At 28.3% G+C, this 23,647-nt stretch overlaps 1 protein-coding gene across 21 annotated transcripts in view; it reads left to right on the forward strand.

The window, feature by feature from the left end:
* The first annotated feature begins 4,738 nt into the window (after positions 1-4,738).
* The window catches only part of LOC130663325 (protein piccolo), a 57,921-nt gene continuing 39,012 nt past the window's right edge, over positions 4,739-23,647 (forward strand). For 4 of the 21 annotated variants that reach the window (XM_057462473.1, XM_057462474.1, XM_057462476.1 and 1 more), the window contains exon 1: positions 4,744-5,121. In XM_057462473.1, coding sequence (XP_057318456.1) covers positions 4,981-5,121 — 141 coding nt within the window. In that variant the 5' untranslated portion in view covers positions 4,744-4,980. Of the gene's footprint in view, positions 5,122-11,955; positions 12,913-16,266; positions 16,724-23,647 lie in introns of those variants that run through there. The other 17 variants (XM_057462477.1, XM_057462478.1, XM_057462479.1 and 14 more) reach the window with 13 other exon arrangements.

Raw genomic sequence — 23,647 nt, forward strand, 5'->3', positions numbered from 1 at the left:
TATATTAATACAAATTAATAATAAATGAAGAAAACGATAACGCAATAATTGTGTGGGCGGCAACCTGGGTAACAGATTATTGGATAGTCAATAATCATAACGACGTTTTATCAGGTGCGATTTAAAAAAAATGTGCCTTTTAGTGTAATAAGATTGATCTAAGACTTAGTAAAAAAATTAAGAAAATTAATTACATGCTCGATATTAATTTATAATTATAATTATAATTATAAATTTAATAACAATTATATTTATCATTTTTTATAACATTAATAACTAGGAAAAAAATTTTTTTTATACATAAGTTTTATATTATTTTTAAACTTCTCTTTTTTTTTTAAATCTGCACCGTTACGTTTAATTTAATTAAAAAAAAAAAGAATTAAAAGAGATTAATTAAACCATTAATTGGTGCTACTACCGATTGTAAAGTACGCGATATCCCAATGGATATTTTATTATTGAACATATATTGAGTGTTTTGTACTAAACGTTATTTCCACTTGTTTTAATTATGGAAATATGTTTATAATTAAAAAGATAAATTAATTTGAATAATTATTAATTATTAATTACTGATTACTATCTGTCTTGGTTTATATTTTTTTTTTCGTTACCAAGATTCCACTTGTATAGTTGACTAATAGAATGAAGGATTTAAAAATGAGAAAACGAAGTTATTGCTTCGATTTAAATAAATATTTGACTGCATAACCGCTCAAATAAACAGATGATTATTTATATTCGTTAATTAATGAGATTCCCACTGATAAAATATTTATATCGCGGCCTAAGGCTTGTTTTATTTATTTATTAAACATCCTTATGGTTAATTTTCTAATTTAAATGTAAAACAATTTTTTCTAGTTATTTTTTTCTTCGAGCTTCCAATTGTTTTTTATTAATTAGTATTTTTTTAATTAATAATTATTAATAACAAACTTCCAATAAAAACTACAGACAACTGCAATTATATTTAATAATAAACATGTGCATTTTAAATCAAATTAAGTGAATATTAATTATAAATATTTCATCATCAACGATTATTGTTTAATTATTGTTTTTATATTAAATTTAATCTGTTTAAAAAAAATGAAAGAATGATAATTTTTTTTTGTTAATATCGTAAATATTGTTCCTGTACCTAACTAATTTTCATTTACATTAATTAGATTATTTTTACATTTATCCTCATTAATATTAACTGTAAATTAATGAAAAAAATTAATAATAATAATAATAATGATGCAACGATTCTCACATTTATTGTGTTGTTATTCGCGTCTCAGCATCGACTCTACTTAAAAACAAAAAATTATATATATAAATATTAAAAAATTTTTTTGTAATTATATTAATAAATTTAATTAGTTATTAATTTATTATTTAGACGTTTATCTTATGACTTAAGGAAATTTTTAATTACATTTTATTATATATTAAAAAAAAATAATATTTAATATACTATTAAAAAAAAAGTAATTGTTTTTAAATTTTATTTATGCTTCATTTCCTTCCTTCCATTTTACCAGGTTATTTCGTAACTAGAAGTTAGAAATTTTTTCGGCGCATGAGCAATCACAGTTGAATCGTTTATTTGAGAAACCCCATAAGTCATGTTTTTTACAAAATTGGGTTTTTTGGATTTTGGGGTTCTTTGGATGTTCCTCCATAGAAATCAATCAAAATATGAATCAAATCAGCGTTTAAATAAAAATTAACGGAGTGACAGCAATTTAATTTAATTGAGAAACCCCATAAGTCAATGACTCAAATGAACATATGCATTTTAGTTTTACAGAAAAAACTTTTTTTTTTTTTTATTTAAAATTCGCGCTTTTTTGGGAAATTAATTTCAAATGTTGTTTTATTGTTGACTGTTATATGACTAATTAAAATGTTTAAATTAATTATAATTTTTTGTAATTTCTGAGTTTCAGAGTTCAAATACGTATTTAATACTTCACTCTATCAGTCTAATAAATGATTTGAGTGGAAGCATTTAAAAAAAACAATGATTTTATCATTTTTTTTCCGTTTGGGTGAGAAACCCAATTAGTCAATCAACTTTAAATAATTTTTTTAAGTAGTTTCAGTTAAAAAATTAAATTTTTCTTGTTGGAATCTTTTTCAGAGACGCTAATATTATTGTATTCAATTATTTATTTATTATTTTAATGTCAAGTTTTTCCAAAAAAATGTTTTTTGTGTTTCCTGAAAAATTTTGTTTTCTTGACTTATGAGGTTTCTCAAATAAATGATTCAGTTTTTTTCTTATCTTTACACACTACGTTTAAATTAATTGGTTAATGAAGAATTAGATTATTATTATTTTAGTTCATAATACAATTTTTATTGAAAATAACTAATTAATTTAAAAAATTTACATTACATTCCATCAAATGTTTACTTTTTTCATTCTAAATTGTTATTGATTGGTCATCGTTATTTATTTAGTTTATATATAAAATAATTTTTTATGTATAATAAAAATAAAATATTTAAAAATTTAAAATTTGAATAGTTTATACTCTTTTTTCTTTTTTTCTTTTTCTGCACTGAGAAAAAAATTCTCTTCGGACAATTAAATCGGTTTTGTTAAATTCTGTTAAACTAATATTTATCTGGGACAATTGAATTTTACTACGTCAACATAATCTATTTTGTCATTTCTAACAAATGATTTAATAGACTCTATTTGGCGGACATTAATATTTCTCTCTCTAAGATAATAAAATCATTTGGTAAAGTTACGAAAATATTCATTTAATAGACAACTAAATTATTTTATATTGCCAACAAACCCAAATATTGAAGCAAAATATTATTATATTAATTTTAATAAATATTACTTCAAAACAAAAAAACATTTTCATTCAGAATAAATATGGATATTTGTTCGAGATTAATAAATATATATTTAAACTTAATGATTATGGATTTAAAAAGTTATGGTGCTAGGCAGTAGCAACGGGAGTAGTTCGGTGATCGCCACTAGATCGCGCCCACCTCTTGTAGTGTCCCTAGTAAGAAATTTATTTCAGAGTTATTATATTCTATACTTGAAACGTCCATGTGACGGTCTTACCGCCGTAAATTCATTACTGATAAGTCATTCTCTAAGGCTTAGAAATATATCTTATTATGACTACGTTATAAGCTATTCATCAGGCAATCAATTTCATTTTGTATTTGCTAATTAATGTGTACTTATCTTTACGGAATATTTCGTATTTTGTAATGATTCGTTTTGTTGGTGGATTATAAAATATTTCATTAAAATAGCCAAATATATATATGGCAATAGGCAATCAAATCATTTTATTATCATAACTAAAATTTAGTTGTCAGAATAAAATTTTTTTTTCAGTGTACTTTCGCGATGATGTTGTCAAAAATTTTTTCGATCGCCTCCCATCGCTCGTCGCTTCTTTTTTGATGTGCTTGTTTAATTCTTTATTTTTATCGTTAGTATACTTGTTGTTCTCCTCGTAAATGCAGTTGGAACGATGTTACTTTTTATCTCATATGGCAGAATCTAAATAACAGAATAATACAAAAAAAAAAGTTTACAATTTTCTTAGCGCGAAGTTAAAAAAAATAGTAAAACAAATGGGTATACTAACGAATAATGAAAAGTAAAATAATTGTACAATTATTTTAAAAAAATGTTTTTTTCCTCTTTATTTTATACTTCGTTTTTATTCTCCATTATAAGTATAAATGATAAGTGATTTGAATATAAGAGTCAGGAAGCAATTAAATTGGTTAGTACTTCTTTACTTTGTTTTGAACATTCTTACAAAGTTTCATATTAAACAATTAATTACAACTTAAAAAAAATAATTGTATTGAAAAATTCATTACTATGTCGGTATCTAAAATCTGTTGGTATTTCCCCTTAACCTAATAAATTTTACTATGTAGTTGGAGTATACCTAATATCCTATATATTACATGTATGGAATGTAACTGACAAGTGGGGGGTTTTCAAATTTTTGAATAAATCAATAAAATTTACGTAGAATAAAAATTAAAAAACGCGTAGTTTGACAAATGAAAAATCAGTACGCGTATTTTTTTCAATCTCATTATCTAAATTTTATAAACTGTCTCATATTTGTTATTTATAAATTTATGATGATTTTGAATGTAGCAGACATTTGTAAATTGTTATAATTTTTAAATAAATAAAAAAAATATAAATCGAATAAAAATAAGCAATTGCGCAATTTAATTTATAAAATTTCAAAATCGGTATGCGTATTTTTTCAATTGTTCAATTCATTATGAGTGTGAATGTAGCCAACGATTGTCAATTTTTTAAATTTGCCGCATTTTTTTCAGCCATTTTTTTTGAATTAACAAGTTATTAAAAATTTGAAAATTGTCTTATGTCTGCTACATTCACACTCTTAATTCGATTATTTAAAATTCAAAATTCGTCTCGTCTGCTACATTCACACTAATAATTTATAACAATAAAAAATTATGTCTATTAAATACTGTGCGCGATTGAGTGAAATAAACCAGGAAGATGACATCATCATATAATAATTGGTAAGACATTTTTAAATGTTAGATAGTTGAGGTCATTGAGGTTGTGAGGTGCGACAGGTGAGTTTGCCCTTTTGCGCACTCCCTCCACCATAAAAACCTGGCCAGGAACCTTATTCGCGCATGTAAAGATGACTCGAAAAACTAACCGTCTCGTGTGTGTACATAATCTGTCAACTGACAACTACTCACCACTCACTCTCTGACTTACTCGAGCCTGTGTTTTTAATATTTTAGTTAAAAATTAATAATAATAGTTAATTAATATTTAAATTAACAAAAATAAAAGTGTTCAATTAAATAGTTAAATTATAAACAATTAAAAATATATTTAATTAATTAGTTATAATAAATTGTTGATACATATATACATATATTTGAAAAAAATCTACAATATTTAAAATTATAGTTGGTTAGAAAATGCCTGCGAATAAAGGACCATTATTCCCTTCGGCTGTCAAAGAAAAACCGGGAAACGGTGGTGGTCTAGGTGCAACCACATCCAAGAAGAAAAAACAACGTGCTTCTGTTAAAAATAAAAAAAATTGCAGGCAGTATCTGGTGAGTGATTATTTATTTTAAATTAATTACAAGTTCACTAGACACTTTTTTTGATTATTTTCAAGTCGTAATTCTGAATGTTTTTTTTTTTTTATTTTATTTGTAAAGACATAAAAGTGTGTGAGTTAATATCGATTAATATATTTATATATCTGTATATATAATGTGGTCTATAAGACGTGCGTTCGTCGACCGCGCGGAACGGAAATGCGAGACGAAAGATACACACACAGTAAAAAAATAAGGGTTTGTTAACCTCCTACACCCCCTCGTGGCTCGTGTGCATGTCTGATAATAATATCCACGCGTTGGGAGAATTGCGATCGATCGGATGTTGAAAGCTAGGGCACGGTTAATTACTCATTGTCCTACACATGTATATATATATTTTTTTTCATGTAATATATAACGTGACAAATTGTTATCATTGGCATTCATTTTTTGAATGTCAAGATCAAGAAAGTTTATCAGAAATTTAAAAAAAAACAAAAAATTACAATTCATAAAAATTTGTAATTTGTTCAAAAAATTCTGTTAATTTAATTATTTTATATGTAATTAACGTGATCCTAATCCTAGTATCTTAATTGGTTTTTTTAGTAGGTAGTAAAAAAAAGGGATTGGGCACTTAATTTTTACGTGTGAAGCTCAGGATGTAAAAGTTTTCCTGTGATGTATTTTTAGCTGTTGTATGGATTATCATGTCAATTTATTTATTTTTCCTCTGGCATACTTTTTGTTTTATATTATTTTTCTATCTCAACTGGTATTTAATTTCTCTTGTCACAAAGTATTGATTTTTTTGCAGAGTCTATTTAGTGGTTTTAGAAAAGAGGACGCTGATTCAGCGAAAAATATAATTATTTTAAAAAGTGACCATTACGGTATTCTACTTATCGTAGTACTTGAGAAAACAAGTAACACTTGTCATTAGCCGTGAACCTGACGTGAGGTGTGGCAAAGTATAGGTAATAAAAATAGCACAAAGGGTGGGTTAAAAAAATAAAGTTGAGTAAAAGCCAATAGTTCTAGTGTCTAGACACTATAAACTTTCATTTTATTTTAAAACACCACTAACTTATTTATTGTTTGTTTGTTTGCGTGTTTAATCATTTTTCAAATTCATCAAGGGTAGAGGGTAGTTTATTTTCGTGTCTTCTTATCGACAGTAAGTTGTGTAGAGTTCTATTTTATCGTTAAGCAGTAGGTGATCTCAGTTGAAAGCTGGAATGTCGGGAATCCCCTTTTTAACTCGAGTACTTTTTTCAAATGACGATAGATGGCGTAGATGCCTTGGAACTTCTCGAATCAATTTTGTATTTTTTTTTTAAATATATATCCTGAGGACATGCTCACTTGGCTCTTCTCCAGGTTGATTTTCATCAATTTTTTCGCATGCTATTCACGTTAAGGTACGACGAGAATACATTGCCGGAAATTGTAGTATAGGGCAACGACCATATCTACGTTTATATATTTATTGCGCTTTTATTTTAGTTATATATGTATATAAATATATATGTACGTATTATCCTGTCAGTGACAAAGTTAATTTAACCCGCAGTAATTCGTTACAAATATCTGCCGCAGTCTTACAATTGTCATTAAGATAATCGTGATAAAACTCAACGGAAATTGCCTAAATTCTTTCATGCCATTAAACAAAATTACATGCCCTTTAAATTGTATGAAAATATATGTATTTAAATTTTTTAAACTCTTTAAGCTTATTGTCGATATATTTATTGATAACCTTTATATATTTATTAATATGAATTGCAAACAAAAACTGATTGTTATTTCAATAATAATGATAACAATAATAATTGAAATTTAATTGAATTTATACAGTAAATAGATATATAAGTTATCAAACAATAATTATATAACAGTATTGAATTTATGTCTTTAACATGAAATATTTTCGTGATTTTCGTCCATTCAAACACCAATAAAATTTAGCCGTTTTCTTCCGGGTAATATCATAAGTGTTCTGCGTGTCTTGCAGCAATAATAAAATATTATTTGTTATTTAATTGTTACATACGATGATTTTGATTTATATAAATATACAGATCGGATTATAATTTGATTTATAAATACACTGTAAAAAATTTGCGGAGTAAACCCGGAGCGGATGACTGTTTGTTTATTCAATCCCCTGGGAGTGAAATTCATTACAATGAGGAGTTTAATTTAATATTAAAACTTCGAATCGGAGTGAATGCGGATTTAAATGAAACTCAGATCGCTCCGAAATCATTCATCTGAAAAAACAAACTCCGTATTTAGTCCGAATGCAGAGTGATTTTTTTTACTCCGGAACTCTGAGCGATGGATTGAATTCGAATCGAATTCAAATTCATAATCACTCCGACTTCACTCGCAATTTTTTGTAGTGTAATTGTTCAAAACGATGCATATTATATATTTTCAGTAATTATCGTACGAACTTTATATATATTTTATTAACTTGACATACTTCTATAAGTAAAGTATGCAAATTAAATGAGCTCATTTAATAATTTAACGTCAACAGTACATTTAATTATCTATCGTCTTATTCTCATTATATTACTGAATAATCATGCCATCGCTTATCCAGGTAGTGTTATCTCATTACATATATCCACTCTCTTAATTCACAATTTAATGTCTAGTTGAAAATACACGATTCACTGAACACGCTCGATTATTATTTTAATTGGCATACTACGCTGTACATTGTATATACATATTATATATATCGACGTTTCCAGTTGAATGCGTTGATAAAATTCATTAATTTTTGTATTCTGTTTTCATTTTTTTATTCGTTTTGTTTATTTTTCACTTTGTTCACACAAATTAATTTTCCAGCATGAAATTGTTTGTACTGTAGTTCAAAAAGCGTTTGCTTATAGTAATAAAAATAAAGAATCTAAAGGCGACATATTAATCAATAGACAATTGATTGTGTGAACCAGTCTGCGAAATCGAAAGAATGTTACTGCGACTGCTGTTACACAGAAAAAGAAGGATTTCTTGGCGCAGAAAATTTTTACGCACCTTAATCAAATTTTCACTTTCCCCGAGAAATTTTCCGCTTTATGAATTGAAAATAAAAACTTTCTTGGGGCAGAAAAAAATTTTCGAGGACAAGTAAAAGAAGGATTTTATGTCGGAAAAAATTTTTACGCGCCCAATAAAATTTTCACTTCTTCCAAGAAATTTTTCGCATCATGAATTGAAAACAAAAATTTGTAGGGGCAGCAAAAATTTTTTAGGGCAAGACAAATATGGATTTCTTGTCACAAAATATTTTTACTCGCCCTAATAAAATTTTTATTCCTCCCAAAAAATTTTTCGCATTACGAATTGAAAACAAAAATTTTTTAGGGCGAGAAAAAATTTCTTGCGCCAAGAAATCTATTTTTTCTGAACGTCAAATTTTATACTTTTTTTATTTAAATATGACAGGCACTTTTATGCTGTTTTGTGATGCTAAATAAAAGTTAAATATATGTAAAATATATAAATAAGAGTAAAAGAGATGGTCGAAAAATGTGGGAAAGAGGAAATGGAAAAGTCTTTTCAATTCATCCTTGCGTTTCCGTAAATGTAAATCTGGCGCGACACCCTCTGAGCAATTTTCTATATTACCCCCTTCTTGCTTTACTTACATATTATGTGCCTCCAGGCGACATGACACCAGTCCTCCATTTTTTTTTTCTCACGGCAAGTACCACCAGAATATTTTATCAGAGTAACGAGACGGCGTTATCTCAACTCTGTAGTCTGGTAGACTAACTTTTGATACTGATGATCTTTTCATATATTTGTATCATTAAAATATGTGCATTTATATTATATATATTCATATTGCGTGTAATTTTAATAAAATAAATTATAAATATTTTTATTTCAATTATTCAATTTTAATTGAATAATAAAACATATAATTTATTTTTAAATTACAATTTTTCGATCAATTATCAAATGCAAATATTTTGTCGTGAAAAAAAAGTTCATTTATCGGTTACGCAAACAATAATTTTGTATTCAAAAAATAAAAAAAAAATCCATTGATTTTTTAAGGGCGTTTCCGTTGGTTAAATTTAGACGTAAACAAAAAAAAAGGTACAACAATAAAAATTTATGAGATGTTTGTTTAAGATGATTAAGAATAAATATAAAAAATCTTTGCTTATTCAATATAAAAATATTATATATTAAGTTAATGAAATCGGATTCAATAATCAATGGGTATACTTAATTTTGTTTATCGAAATTAATAGAGGCTTGGAAATTTTCCTGTCTAATGAAATAAGTTCTACCGAGCGTGTGTTGACAATTTTACGAGAATCAATATTTCATTCGTGTCAAATTACTAGCATGGCGATATATATATACATATATATATTCGGAAAATATGTATATGTATTCATAGAGATCTCTATTTAACGAGTTAAATAAATGTGTACATTAGTTCGCAATCAAATTCAAATTTAATTGACACATAATCCCTGCTGATATATATGATATCGTTTATCATACAAATAAAAATATTTAATTGCAAAAAATACAAAAAATATTTTACGGAAATAGAGTAAAAATAATATATGTATTTTTTTTTATAATTTAATTTAAAATGTCATTCTTCTGGTTTTGTCTCCAGGACTTCCTTCAAGTCTTGCCAGTTCATTTATCTCAATCTCAAGCTCATAAATTTTACGTAACGCTCATTGACTTTGCCAGATGATTTTCTTTTTTTTTATATTAACAAGTTCGTGTTTTAAATTTTTTATTTTAAAATTCAATTTGTCTGAGCCTACGTGGAGTTTAGTATAACGGGGATATCATTAAATTTTTTTGATAAATTACATAAAATGTTGTCATGTATTAAATGACGAGTAAAAGATGATAGTCGCGACGTTATGGCGCCGTTAGTTTAACTAAAAGTTACTACGGGAGTGATTCTCTTGTCTTTTTTCTCACCCCTTGGCCCTGGTGCCCATTTCACCCTTGTCATCCTTTTACCCTGCGTTGTTTCATCCACTAGCCGTCTCGCTCTTCCATTCCGCGGTTTCTTTGTCTCCCGCTCAATCTCTCGCGCCTGCTGGCTTTTTCGTCCCTTCTCCTCTACTCAAACTTTACCAACACTATGCTCCTGCTCCACTCTCTTACTTCCTCTTTACATTTACTGATTCTCATTCCTCGTCACATTCAAATGTGTACCCAACGGCTTATGAGAAAAATGAAGAAAATTATTAAAAAAAAATAAAAGCCTAGCATTCAGTTCACACAAGCGTGCCATTTTTTTCATCGTATTTTTATAATAAAAATAATAATTTTCTTAAGACAAATAAATTTTTTAATAAAAAAAAGGGCTTCAATTGTATTAAAAAAATTTTTTTTTTAATTTTTATATAAATAAATTCAATGATTTATTTTTGGAGTAAAAATAACACAAATTAATTTTGGAGTTAAAATTTTTAGTACAAATTTTGTAGTAAATGTAAAAAAACAAATTTTGGAGAAAAAATATCAGAAAATAATTTCGGAGTAAAAATTTCAAGTACAAATTTTGGAGTAAAAATATCAGAAAATAATTTTGGAGTAAAAATTTCAAGTACAAATTTTGGAGTAAAAATATCAGAAATTGATTTTGGAATCAAAATTTAAAGTTCAAATTTTGGAGCAAAATTTAAAAAATAAATTTCGGAGTAAAAATTTCAATTACAAATTTTGGAGTAAAAATATCAGAAATTAATTTTGGAATCAAAATTTTAAGTACGAATTTCGGAGAAAGAATATCAGAAAAAAATTTTGGAATCAAAATTTCAAGTATAAACTTTGGAGTAAAATTTAAAAAACAAATTTTTTTTTTTAATAAGAAGTAAAACATAAATTTATTTTGGAGTGAAAATATCAGAAATTAATTTTGGAATCAAAATTTTATGTACAAATTTTGAAGAAAAATTTAAAAAACAAATTTTGGAGTACAAACAAATTTTTTTTTTTTTTTTTATTAACAGGGGTTCTTACTTTTCTCTCTCACACCCGAGTGGGCGAATAATATTATCTTTGTTGCACTAATACAGTAACCTGGAACTTTAGCCAAATTTTTCTCTTAAACAAACAAATCTTATCAAAAAATTAAAGCGCACTTCAGTAGATTAGATAGTAGTGCGTCAACTTGCAGTCCGCAGTTTGTACTTAGAAATTTTGTTTCCAAGAAAAACTCAGCCGAAAATATCTGATAAATCCTGTTAAGAGGTAAAATATAAATTTATTTTGAAGTAAAAATTTTAGTACAAATTTTGGAGTAAAAACAATTTTTTTTTTTTTCTCTTATTAAGAAGTAAAATATAAATTTATGTATTTACACGTGGCTTTAGTAATGTACGAATGACGTAAAAGCCGGTCTAGTCGTTACATGGCCAAGGGATTCACATAGGAAATTTACGTGTAAGCCCGGGGGCCGTGAAGAAAGAAAGACGGAAGTATAAAAGAAGTGTAACCCACCCCATACACATACACCCACCCAACCACCCCACCCTCACATACACTCATATAAATACATACACATGTTCCTACTCTTACTCACATATCCATTTCCACCTCCACCTCTATGACGGTGCCACCCCTACATCTATAGCATCCACATATACAATTATTCCCAACATAAGCGCGGGTGGTGTAAGCGAGAAAGATTGACGTCGCAAAGCGGAATAGAGAACGACAGTACGAGGTAGTCGGCTAGTCGCTATGTACTAGTACATTGCGGACTATCGACCGACGTTATTGCGCAAACGCAATTTACGTCTGTACTGCTCCATTCCCTTCTTGCCACCCTAATGTAGTGAGCTAGCGCCTTGCCGGCGACACGTCGCGACGACTCGTCCGTAGCACCACGATACGACTACGACGACGACGACGACTACAACGACGTCGACTACCACCACCACCTCTACCGTCATCAACCACCACAGCGGCGACGTTGACAAGTGAAGCACATACGCCACTCGTATACGACAGTGGCTCCCACAAAATTCCTAACTCTTTTCATCATCATCATCCCCGTAAAACTTTTAAATTTCATTTTTGACAACCCCAATTCCCAATTATCTATCCGTCAGTCGTTGTTACATCGACTCCTCGCCCATCGTAAAGGACAATTACCATCAATAATAAATTGTTTTATAAAACCGTTTGACATTACATCAGTTCAAGAGGTTCGCGCAAAGCCGGGAAGCCGGACGTGAAAAATAAACCTTTAGTGAGTGATTATTATCGGTTAATATATATATAAACTTCTTTATAGTCTATCTTGTCCTTGAAGTTTAGTGTAAAGTATTATAGTAATAAAGAAAAAAATCAATCGACCGGTATTATCGAGTATCATATATATGTGTAATTGTAATTAAATGAAAAGGTGATTTCGTCCTTGTGTACAATAAAAGTATATATTTGTTTTGAGATATTGATACACAGGACTTACTGGAAGTGTCACTGCCACGAGGTAACATAAAAAAAAAAAATATAGGTAGTGAGAGTGATTATAAAGTATAATACAGTAAGTAGGTGGTTGTGTAGAAAGTGTGAAAGCCAAAGGTGGAGAAGCTTACAGCTACAAAAACGGCTGCCGAAGAGCGTAGACCGAGACCTGACGTGTCCACGACACGGGACACGGTGTCCGTCGGCCCCTAGGCCGTGTCACTACTGTTCCACTGCCCCATACAACGCGGCCTCATGATTGGTTCATTCTGGAACCTGTGCCGTGCGTGCCCTTCGATGCCAATTGATAAGGTGAGCTTTTCTTCCTCATTTATATTAATTATCTGTCATCAGTTACCACTTGTCATTAATCATACTCTGATAGCTTCATTAGCGCAGCCACCGGGTCGCCGGCTTTTTTTAAACCAATGGGTACTGAGGGACAGGAGTTTACTGATCTCTATCAGCCAGAGCCCAGTCTAGAGTCCACAGCCGGTTATTTATTTTTATAACTGGAATATATATTTTTATAGATATAAAATGATAAATAAATACTAGTCTAGTGGGTGCGGTTCAGCCATTTCTTTTTTTCCCCCCTGTGAATTCTCGTCAATATGACACAGCGGATTACGTCATTCAGGGACTTAGTCCCTCGTATGTATAAGTCGATTTAAATGTGGGGATCTGTGTATGTAGAATAGAGTTTCTACTATGTATATATGTACATATACATATATATAATGAAACTTAACTGCAATTTTGTACGATAAATTTATCGGGTCGTTGCATTTAGTAGTTTCTGCTGAAGGATGAAGGACAGAGCGCAGAATTAAAGGACAGGAGGGTTGTAGGTTCGAGGGAATATGAAAGGTCTTGATGAAAGCTGGTTTTTTTTTACACCACCAGTTTCGTTTTACGACTTATTTAATTACAGATTTAAATTTTAGCATTCTCTCATCTGTAACTGATGATCAGAGGGCTCTGTGGTAACATATATAGACGTACATATTTTATTTTTATTTTTTAATTACCAGCGGTTTATATGATCAGCGTTGATCAATGAAATTCAGTCTAGATTTGTTTGTCGTAGATTAATGCGGAGCATTTATGTGGACAGAGACGTAAATGATTGAAATTGTTGAAATTTCCCGATCCATAATATTATTGGAAATGTAATACAATTTACAATAGAATGAGATTAATAGATGGACGGATGAAGAGAGGTCACAATACTGCAGTTAAATTTGTAATGAGGGACGTAACGTGCGGCAACTTGCATGTTAAGTATCCCCCGGTTTGCCGGGTCGATGTGTCGCTCTGCAAACATTGTTTAAGTATAACACCCACACCCATGTTAAATGACTCAGGGGATTCGTTTTAGTCTATTTGAGTTTGTTGACTATGGGTATCGTGTTAAACTTTGATTGTCTCTATTTGGGTTCGCGAGTTTAAGCTCCACAGACTTGCAAGTGAGTACAAGCTCTAAGTGGTTGGCTGTTGGTTGATATCATAGTGATGGTGGAGGAAAACAGCAGGGAGGTGCTGAGTAAATGTAATGGCAATGGTAATAGGATAGGTAATTGTAGAAAGACTCGAAAATAAAGTGAGTAGAGTTACTGTTTAAGCAAAACTATTATCCGGAGCAATGACACCGGCTATTTGACTACTGTAGTCTGTAGTATATATCTAGAGTACAATGAGCCTCAGCACTATCGGTTGGGTATCGGTTGCTGGTGGTTTACGATCAACTAACTCTAATGTGCGGGCTCGCAAGCCCGTTATCGAGCCATCCTGATGTTCAAAGCTTTCAACTCGCTGGATTACGTCATAGCTGAGGGGAATATTCGTTACAAAACTAAATTTTATATTCTATATATAGGTCCTCATCAATTTTTATTAGGCATTTATCATTTTAATATGAACATATGGCTAGCCGATAATTTTATACTTCATCCCGGTTTTCATATAAATTTTATATATTATTCCATCATTTTTTTATTTTGTTGAACTCAGTTGGAAAATTGAATAGGGAATTCAAATTTATTGAAGTGTTTTAAATAAAATTCATTTTTTGTAAATTTAGAAGAGACAAAAGGGAAATTTGACCTTTGTTTTTTTTTATTATACGAGAGCTGAGGAACAAAAATGTGGAAAGTTTGGTCACGAACTTTTTAATTGTAAAATTTATTTTCAAAAATTTTTTTACAGCAAAATTTAAAAATTCACAAAAATAAATTGAATTTTTTATTTGAAAATATGATTCTGAAGTTAATCGATGTCTAATAATTTTTGGATTTTTCTTAGAAATGATAATGCAGCTTTTTTAATTTTCTATATGTGCATATTTTTATTTTTTTTTAAATTTATTTGTTCGACAAAAAAATTCAAAAATTGTTGTCTTCCAACTTCAGGATCATTTTAAAAACAAAATTTTTTTTTTATTTTATTGTTTATTCAAAAAAGTTTGAAGAATATGATAATTTTTTTTATGACTGAATTGTGTCTATACTAGTAATGCAAAATGACGCATTTTCATGTTCAGTCAGATCACGAATTTACTGACAATTGCTCGTCAATTGTCAAAAATAATTTTGTCAATTTTTTACAAAATAATTTCCTAAACAAAAATCAAGTTGGCGCAGAAATAATTTCATTAAAAAAATGACCGCTGGTCAATTGACATCAATTGTCAGATAATTTCTCTGCCTTATATTACAGTCAATACCAAATAATTATTTGACGAATCAGAAATAGAAGTAGATAAAAAAAACGATATCTAATTTCGGCAATTCTTTCTTTGGAAGCCATTACCCCTCCTTCACCTTTATAAACAAAATTAAATTATTTGCTGACTTTATTAAAAAATATCAAACATTTTTCTTAATATTTGATAGGTAATTTTTGTACCGAACTAATGATCCTGAAGTGAGCAGACAGTTCACAATTTTTGTTTTTTCTTTTTTCAAAAATTCAATTTAAAAAAAAAAAACTAACAATATGCACATGTAGAAAATTTAAAAAACTATAAGTGTAATTTTTTAAAACGTTTTTTTTTTTTATCGTTTTTCCAAAATCCAAAAATTATTAGATGTCGGCTAGTTTCAGTATCATGCCGAACTATTAATTGTAATAAATGATTACCAAAAACTAAAATCTAGGTTCAAAAAAAAAAGTACTTATTAATAATTTATATAAAATAAACGATTTTATATTTTTATCTTGTGTAATACGGTTGCACTAATAGAGACTATAGCCTGACCTTATTTAAAAAAAATAAAATAATAACAATAATCGACGTAATATTAAAATTAAAATACAAATAATTATTTGAATTCCCGGTAAAAATAAAACTAAACAATAATGACTTATTTACTACTATTGATAAATTAACAGAATTTCTTGATGTATATTTCTCAATAGTAAGCAGTAAAAATAATTAGAACGTAGCAAGTAGAAAAATCGCTTCGGTTGGCCGCGTGGTTCAATGGCTTAGCCGGTTCATACTCTTATCCAATCCCTTCCTAACACTACACACTACCATATTCTCACTTTATTTATTATTATCATCATCATTGTCATTATCATTATTATTATTATATTACAATCTAGTGATTGTAGGGGCTGTCGAGTAGACAGTTATGCTACTGTGTACAGTGAACAGTGAAACGTCAGTGAGTCAACGTCACAATAATTTTATTTTTACACGTTTATGTATAACGATTTTATCTGTTTTATTTACACATAAATATAAATATAGATACAGATCATAATTATAAAATCGGTTTTATTAGTATCGGTGACATTTACATACGTGATACCTGATCGTGATAGTATCAGTAATAGTGTCAGTAATAGCGGGCGCATATTGCTCAGATATATATCTATATTTCATGGTGGTCGTTACGACAACGAGCAATCAACCGTGAAACGGAAATTTGAATAAGCGAAGCGCAAAGGATTTGATAGTGAATCCCAGGGCTTGAGCCTTGAGATATATATATTATATATACGTATATATATATACATCAAGTACAGGTGCATTTCCTGTCTTCCTGGTGTACTGGTCTTATTGCGTTGCGGATCGTTGCGGTTTACTATGCGACGTCGTCTTGGCTGCCAACAGGTCTTCACATTTGTCTTCTTATCTATTCTTTGAGGTTTTTCCACTTACTCTATACGTATTGTATATAACATTATATATCTTTTTGACATTAAATCGTTTCCACTTTTATCAGATCCTTTATATGCTTACTCGAAAAAATTTTTATGCTTTTGGTGAAAGAAATTGTTTATTATATTTTTTCGATTGACATTCTTACATGACAGTTATATAACTTGAATCGTTTATTTGAGAAACCCCATAAGTCATGTTTTTTACGTAATTGGGTTTTTTGCATTTTTGGGTTCTTTGGATGTCCCTCCATAGAAATCAATCAAAATATGCATCAAATCAGCGTTTAGAACAAAATTAACCGGGTGACAGCAATTTCATTTAATTGAGAAACCCCATTAGTCAATCAACTTTAAATAAATTTTTTAAGTAGTTTCAGTTAAAAATCCCCATGAAAAAAATTTATAAAAAAAATACATGTTAAATATAAAAAAAATATATTTTGTATATAAAAAAAATATATTTTTCATACAAAAAAAATATATTTTTCATACAAAAAAAATATATTTTTCATATAAAAAAAATATATTAAAAATATGTCTTAGAATATATAAAAAATACATGCATAAAAATATACAAAAAATATATTTTTTGTATAAACTTTTTATATTTCTTTTTCTATGTTGTTAATTAACATAATAATTTATTTTTTATATAATTTTTTTATATTTTTTTTACTTAGGTTGTTGGTTGAATTAAAAAAATATTTTTTATACATATTTTATATATATTTATATATTTTTTATGTATTTTTAATATAATTTTTTTATATTTTAACATGAATTTTTTTTCATGGGGGAAATTAAATTTTTCTCGTTCCAATCTTTTTCAGAGACGCTAACATAATTGTATTCAATTATTTATGTATTATTTTAATGTCAAGTTTTTCCAAAAATATGTTTTTTGTGTTTCCTGAAAAATTTTGTTTTTTTTACTTATGGGGTTTCTCAAATAAACGAAACACTTTATAACCCAATTTTTTTTTATAATTTCTATGGTTATTGTGTGTTACCTTAAATAATAAAATAATTTTATTTTTTAATTGCCGTAAAATTCAGTAAGTTTATAAAAAAAAATTATTTTTATTCCCATTTCAAAGGAATAATTAAAATTTTTTATTATGAAACTTTATGTTGCTCTTATACATTTTATTATTTTTTGTGTTGCATTCTTTTATACTTGAGTAGAACTGTAGAGTGAACCAAAGTTTTATATATCAGAATTAAAACAAATACGAGTTAATTACGAAATTAAACTTGTAAAAGTACGTAGTGTATTATTTCGCACATTACCCGTGAAATTCAGTCCAAAGAAAAAAAATTACACCTGCATTTAAAATATAAAACACTTAATTTTCTAATTACATATATTTTCATACCACATACGCATTAATTTAATCAATTTAACAAAAATTAATTATCTAACCATTTCCCTCAATAAAAAAAAGTTCAGTCATAATTTTGCCCAACTAATAAACTTGAGCACAAACTTTTCCTCGTCTCATAATTCAAAACTTACAAATTACATAAAAAATTCTTCCTTTTGTTATACTTCCGTTTTATTAATAATTTAAAGAATAATCGGTCAATTCAACACACTTTTAAACTTAATACCTCACACTTTATTATCCTTATAAGTACATCTCATATATATAAATCTATATCTATATATTATTCTATCTGAAATTATATCTCTCAGACTGGAGTTAAGTCTTGAGCCATCAAATAACTTTTTGAGCCAACAATTCATCTTTTTCAGGGTAAAACAAACTTATAAAACAAAAGGAAGGATCCTAACTCTATTTCTTTTCTCCTTTCATTCTTTTTTCTTATTATTTTTTTTCTTTGATTTTTTTATGCAGTACTTTCGTGCTTCTGCGTTTATATGTCCTGAGTATATAGTATATATTTTGCCGGGAGCTTGATGAAGGTTTCGAGTTTGACCTCTGTTTGTCTTAATACCTTGAGGAATTTTCCTCTTTTTTTATATTTCAGTTTTGTTTTTCCCATGAAAATCGATTTTACCCGACGTTACGACCCCATTTTTCCATGCGCTGAAAGTTCTCGTATATCGTATCCTCACCCACGTCTTCATTCCCTTTTGTCCTGACTCTCAATGACGGCTAAGTCATATCCAATGTCTAGTAAAACCGTGTAAATTTACTTATCCTTCTAATACTAGTGCACGTAACGTAGTATAGTTACCACATATTATATGGTTTACTGGTATTCGACCAACAGGTTTCAACATCTCACTCCCTCCCACATATTCTGAAACATTTCCGGCTTTGCACCCTTCTCACCCTATCTCTTCTTCTATTTTTTACCTCTCCCTCTTTACTTTGCATCCTCTTGTTTCTCACTCGAGCTCTACGGTCCAGACTAACCTGACATCCACCCACGTTTAGTTGATTATTCACAATGAATATCATTCTTTTTATTTTCCTCTTTATTTTAGTTTTTTTAATATTCGTATTTTACTTTTTTACTGTTATTTGAAATGTTAACGTTTAAATATGAAGTTTTAATTAAAAATAAAATTTAACAGACAGTTTATAGTTTTTTCGAAATTCAAGTAAAAAAAATTTAATAACATTTTTATTAAAATTTTTTTTAGTTTATTTTTAAAAAATTAATTATTGCGCTAAAAATAGTTTGTAAATTAAAGAAAATTTGAAAAAAACGTTAATAGTGACATTGAAATAAAAAAAAAAATTTCGATAAAATTTTATATAGAAATTTGAGTAATTAAAATTTAAAAAAAATTCACACAAATTAGTGAAATTTTATGAAAATTTTTAAAATAAAAATGAAATAAAATTTTTCGTTACTTTGAATTATTTTTACAGAAGTTTATTTTTAAAAAATGCATAATTACACTAACAATAGTATAGAGATTAAAAAAGAAGTCAAACAAAACTCAGTTTTATTATAATTGAAAAAAAAAATTTTAACACAATTTTTTATCCACTTCAAATTTTTTATAGAAATTTAAATGGTACAAAGATTAAACAAAAGATTCAAACAAACGTGAAAATTTATAAAAATCTTCACAATAAAAATTTAGTAAAATTTTTCGTTGCTTCGAGTTTTTTTATTGAAGTTTGTTTTAAAAAAATGAATAATTCCACTAACAATAGTATGAAGATTTTTAAAAATCAAACAAAACGTTAATAGTTTTATTGTAGTAAAAAAAAAATTGCAATAACATTTGTTTTTCCATGTCAATTTTTTTTATAGAAATTTAAATGGTATAAATAAAAAGTTTTTGTAAAAATCATCATAATAAAAATTTTTTCCAACATTTGAATTTTTTTCTATACTGTAAAAAATTTCGGTGTAAAAATGGACCCGAAGATCTTTACACAGCCGCGTAGTGTGAAATAACGGTGTAAAATTCTCTCGGTGAAAATTTTTTATCCGTGTAATTTTAACACGGTGTAATCTACCTTTTTTACACCATTTCGTGTTAGTCGTTGTAATTTTGATTAATGAGTAACAAACGATCATTGAATATTTTTAACTACTTAATCAATAACTACACGCAGAGAATTTTACGGTATTTTTTGCATAAAAAATTTATAGAAAAATCACTATAGTCATAGTAACATGAACAGACATTATGGAATTATTGTACAAATACCGATATTGTAGAAATTTTTAGAATACATCGACCAGAATTTACAAGGTGCGTTATAATTTTGACAAAGCAACAGATAAAATTTATACCAACTGCATACTAAATATTCTGATTTAACCTAATAAATTTTACTATGCAGTTGGTATAAATTTTATCTGTTGCTTTGTTAAAATTACAATGCACCTTGTAAATTCTGTTCGATGTATTTCAAAAATTTCTACAGTATCGGTATTTGTACAATAATTCCATAATGTCCTTATGTTTGTAATATGTCTAAAATCTCGGAGGTTCGAAATTCGCCCGTTTGAGAACGTGGTAGCGTTCTACTCGCTAAATTGAAAACCGCGCGTAAAATCAAAATTCAAAGTTAAGTTTGAATTGAATTTAAATTGAGTTGAGAGTTAAGTTGTTTTAATCACTATTCTTTATTATAATATTTTATAATATTTAAAGTTGGACTTGAACTTGATTTTAGATAATAATTAAATTTGTCGAAATTGAATCGATTCTTTTATTTAACTAGTAGGTTTGTGAAACTAGAACACGAGGTCTCTATTTGAAACTTATAACAAATTTATTTTAAACAACAAGAAAATTTACAAGCTGCTTGTCTTCGAAGCTCGAAGAGAATAAATGATACATGATTTTGGTGTCCCACGTTTGAGATGAGTGGCGAAGGTGTCCCGCGTGGGAGGACTGGTCGAGTGGGGGAAGCATGTGGCTCCTCCATTTGAGCTGGACTCGCCTTGAGTCCCTTTGGTGCATCTGCACTCGGAGTGCCACAAATTTGGTTTGCAGACGTTTCAGTTACCTGCACGCCAACACCTTAGACACTCATCTCCGAGTCTCGACCTTTTTTTACGATAAGATTTACATTACGGTCTAGACTATAAGTACTTGGGAAAGCCCCAACAGTTTCCATCTGTTTTGGGTTTTTATAATATCTTTTCATACTTATTTTAATTCTACAATTCTATTTCTTATTTACAAATATTTTACTTAATCCTATTGTTCGAACTTTCATAAAAAAAAATATTATCAAACAAATACCTTTTACTAAGAGTATTTTCTATTTTAATATTTCTATTTCTATTTTAATATTTTCTATTTCTATTTTAATATTTTCTATTTCTATTTTCTCTCATTGACCATAAACTTTTATATACCTTTTACTTTAAACCTAATCTTATTGTAGTTGTTTAAATTATCGGGTTTTTCCCGCGTCGGGTTTACAATTTTATTTTAAAGTATGAGGGCGCTGGGAATAACCCAGTCGTCTTAAAGGTAGTCGCGAGTACGCGAATACGCAACATGTTACTGTGCCTATAGTCATTTTTCTATCAATTTTTGATGCAAAAAATACCGTAAAATTCTCTGCGCGAACATTAATTCTATTTAAATATTAATTAGTATTTTGAACACATTTTTATAATTAATTTTTTCGACGCAAAATTATCATGAATTATACATTTACACGTTTGGCGGTGTATAAATTTTAAACTCCCACCGCCTAAATTTAACACCGAATTTGGTGTAATTTTCACACCAAAATTTTTCCACTCAGACATTTGCACTACACTGGGTCAAAAAAATTTTTTCCAGTGTAGAAATTCAAACTTTTACAATAAATACCAACAAACAATGAACAATAAAAAGAATAATTTTTTTTACAACTGAATTGATAAATAAAATACACAGTATTATAAGCTATTAATAATCCGCATTAACAATGTGGCACAGTTGATTAAACTTTTCCCAGGAATGACTGGCTTCATTAAGTTCTCACGTGCGCTTAAATGTGTGAGCGTTTGTATGTGAAAATCTAGTGTGAATTGCTGATGAATGCGCAAACTAAGCCAAAGCCTTGCACTCTATTGTCCTTATAAAAGTCATTGCTTTGTTTGATATACTCAACTAGATCCACTGCCGTTCGAGACAATATAAACTTGCATTGAAACTTCCAAAGCTGCTTTTCTTTTACATCTCACCTTTACCTCTACCTCTACCTCTACCTCTACCTCTACCTCAGTAAACTCTGTACTTGGCTCAAGCTTATCGATAACACTCGAGGCAGTCATGGATTTATTGTACAACTCAGCAAACTTGATTTCATAACTAAACTTCTTTTTTTTTTATTAAACTTATTTTATATTTTAACATTTTTATCCACTTTATGCAGATAAAACTTGTAATAATAATAATCTTCTTTTAAAACTTTTATTCAATTTTATTTTTTGTTGTCTTTTATCTTATATTTGTCAGCAATTTTTATCAACACAAAAGTCCTTTCATGCTTTAAATCTCTATTGAATGGTAAAAGTGATTTAAATATATATACTTTAACTTGAAATAAATTTATATAAGTACCAATGAATTCAAAAATTTTGTACTTTTTTGGTAATTTGAACTGTGCAACAATTTTGTCAATAATTCTATTGTATTTGGAGTCATTGAATTCGTGTCTTCTTTAAAATCTCCAGTCTGTAGGCCAGTCAAGTCTTTTTTTTTGTCTATATATATGTATATATATTTATAGATGGACATAGATTGGAATCGGTTGTTGAATTTTATTTTTACATGATGCTTTGGATGCTTTTATTCGAAAGTACTCTGCAAGTGTCTGCAAAAGTAGTAGAGTAGTGAGCAAATATTTGCTATGCTGACCTCGACGAAATTCTATCTAAATCTCAACATTTCGGACACACGATGTGATGAGATAAAATGTTTGGCGTGTAATATTTACTGAAAAAATAAACATTTAAATACAAAATAAATAAATAAAAATGAAAAAAAAAAAAAAAAAAAAAAAAAAAAAAAAAAAAAAAACATATGTACAGAGATTATGTAATCAAATTAAAAAGTGAGTGACCGAATAATCTAAATTGTTAATTATCTAAATTGAGATAAAATAAAATAAAAATATTTTTGGCAGCTGGAGTGAAAGATTAAAGTGACAGAAAGCTAGAGATTAAGCTAATAGATCATGTGAAAAGCCATCTGTCGAATCTGTTTCATTGAGGTATTTTGATTGATGTGAAATGCATTAAGGGTCCAAATTGTTCACTCGTGATTACTGTCGATGTATTTTTTTAAAAAAATGTTTTTTACATTTTATGTCGCATTCGCACTACATTTGAATGATTAATTGTATCAATAATTTAGTGCTCATACTCAGCCGCAAATGAATTAAATAAATTTTTTAGGAAAAAAAATCTGATTGGAATGGAAATTGGTTTT

Source organism: Microplitis mediator, chromosome 2 (genome assembly GCF_029852145.1).
Source record: "Microplitis mediator isolate UGA2020A chromosome 2, iyMicMedi2.1, whole genome shotgun sequence".
NCBI classification, from domain to species: Eukaryota; Metazoa; Arthropoda; class Insecta; order Hymenoptera; family Braconidae; genus Microplitis; species Microplitis mediator.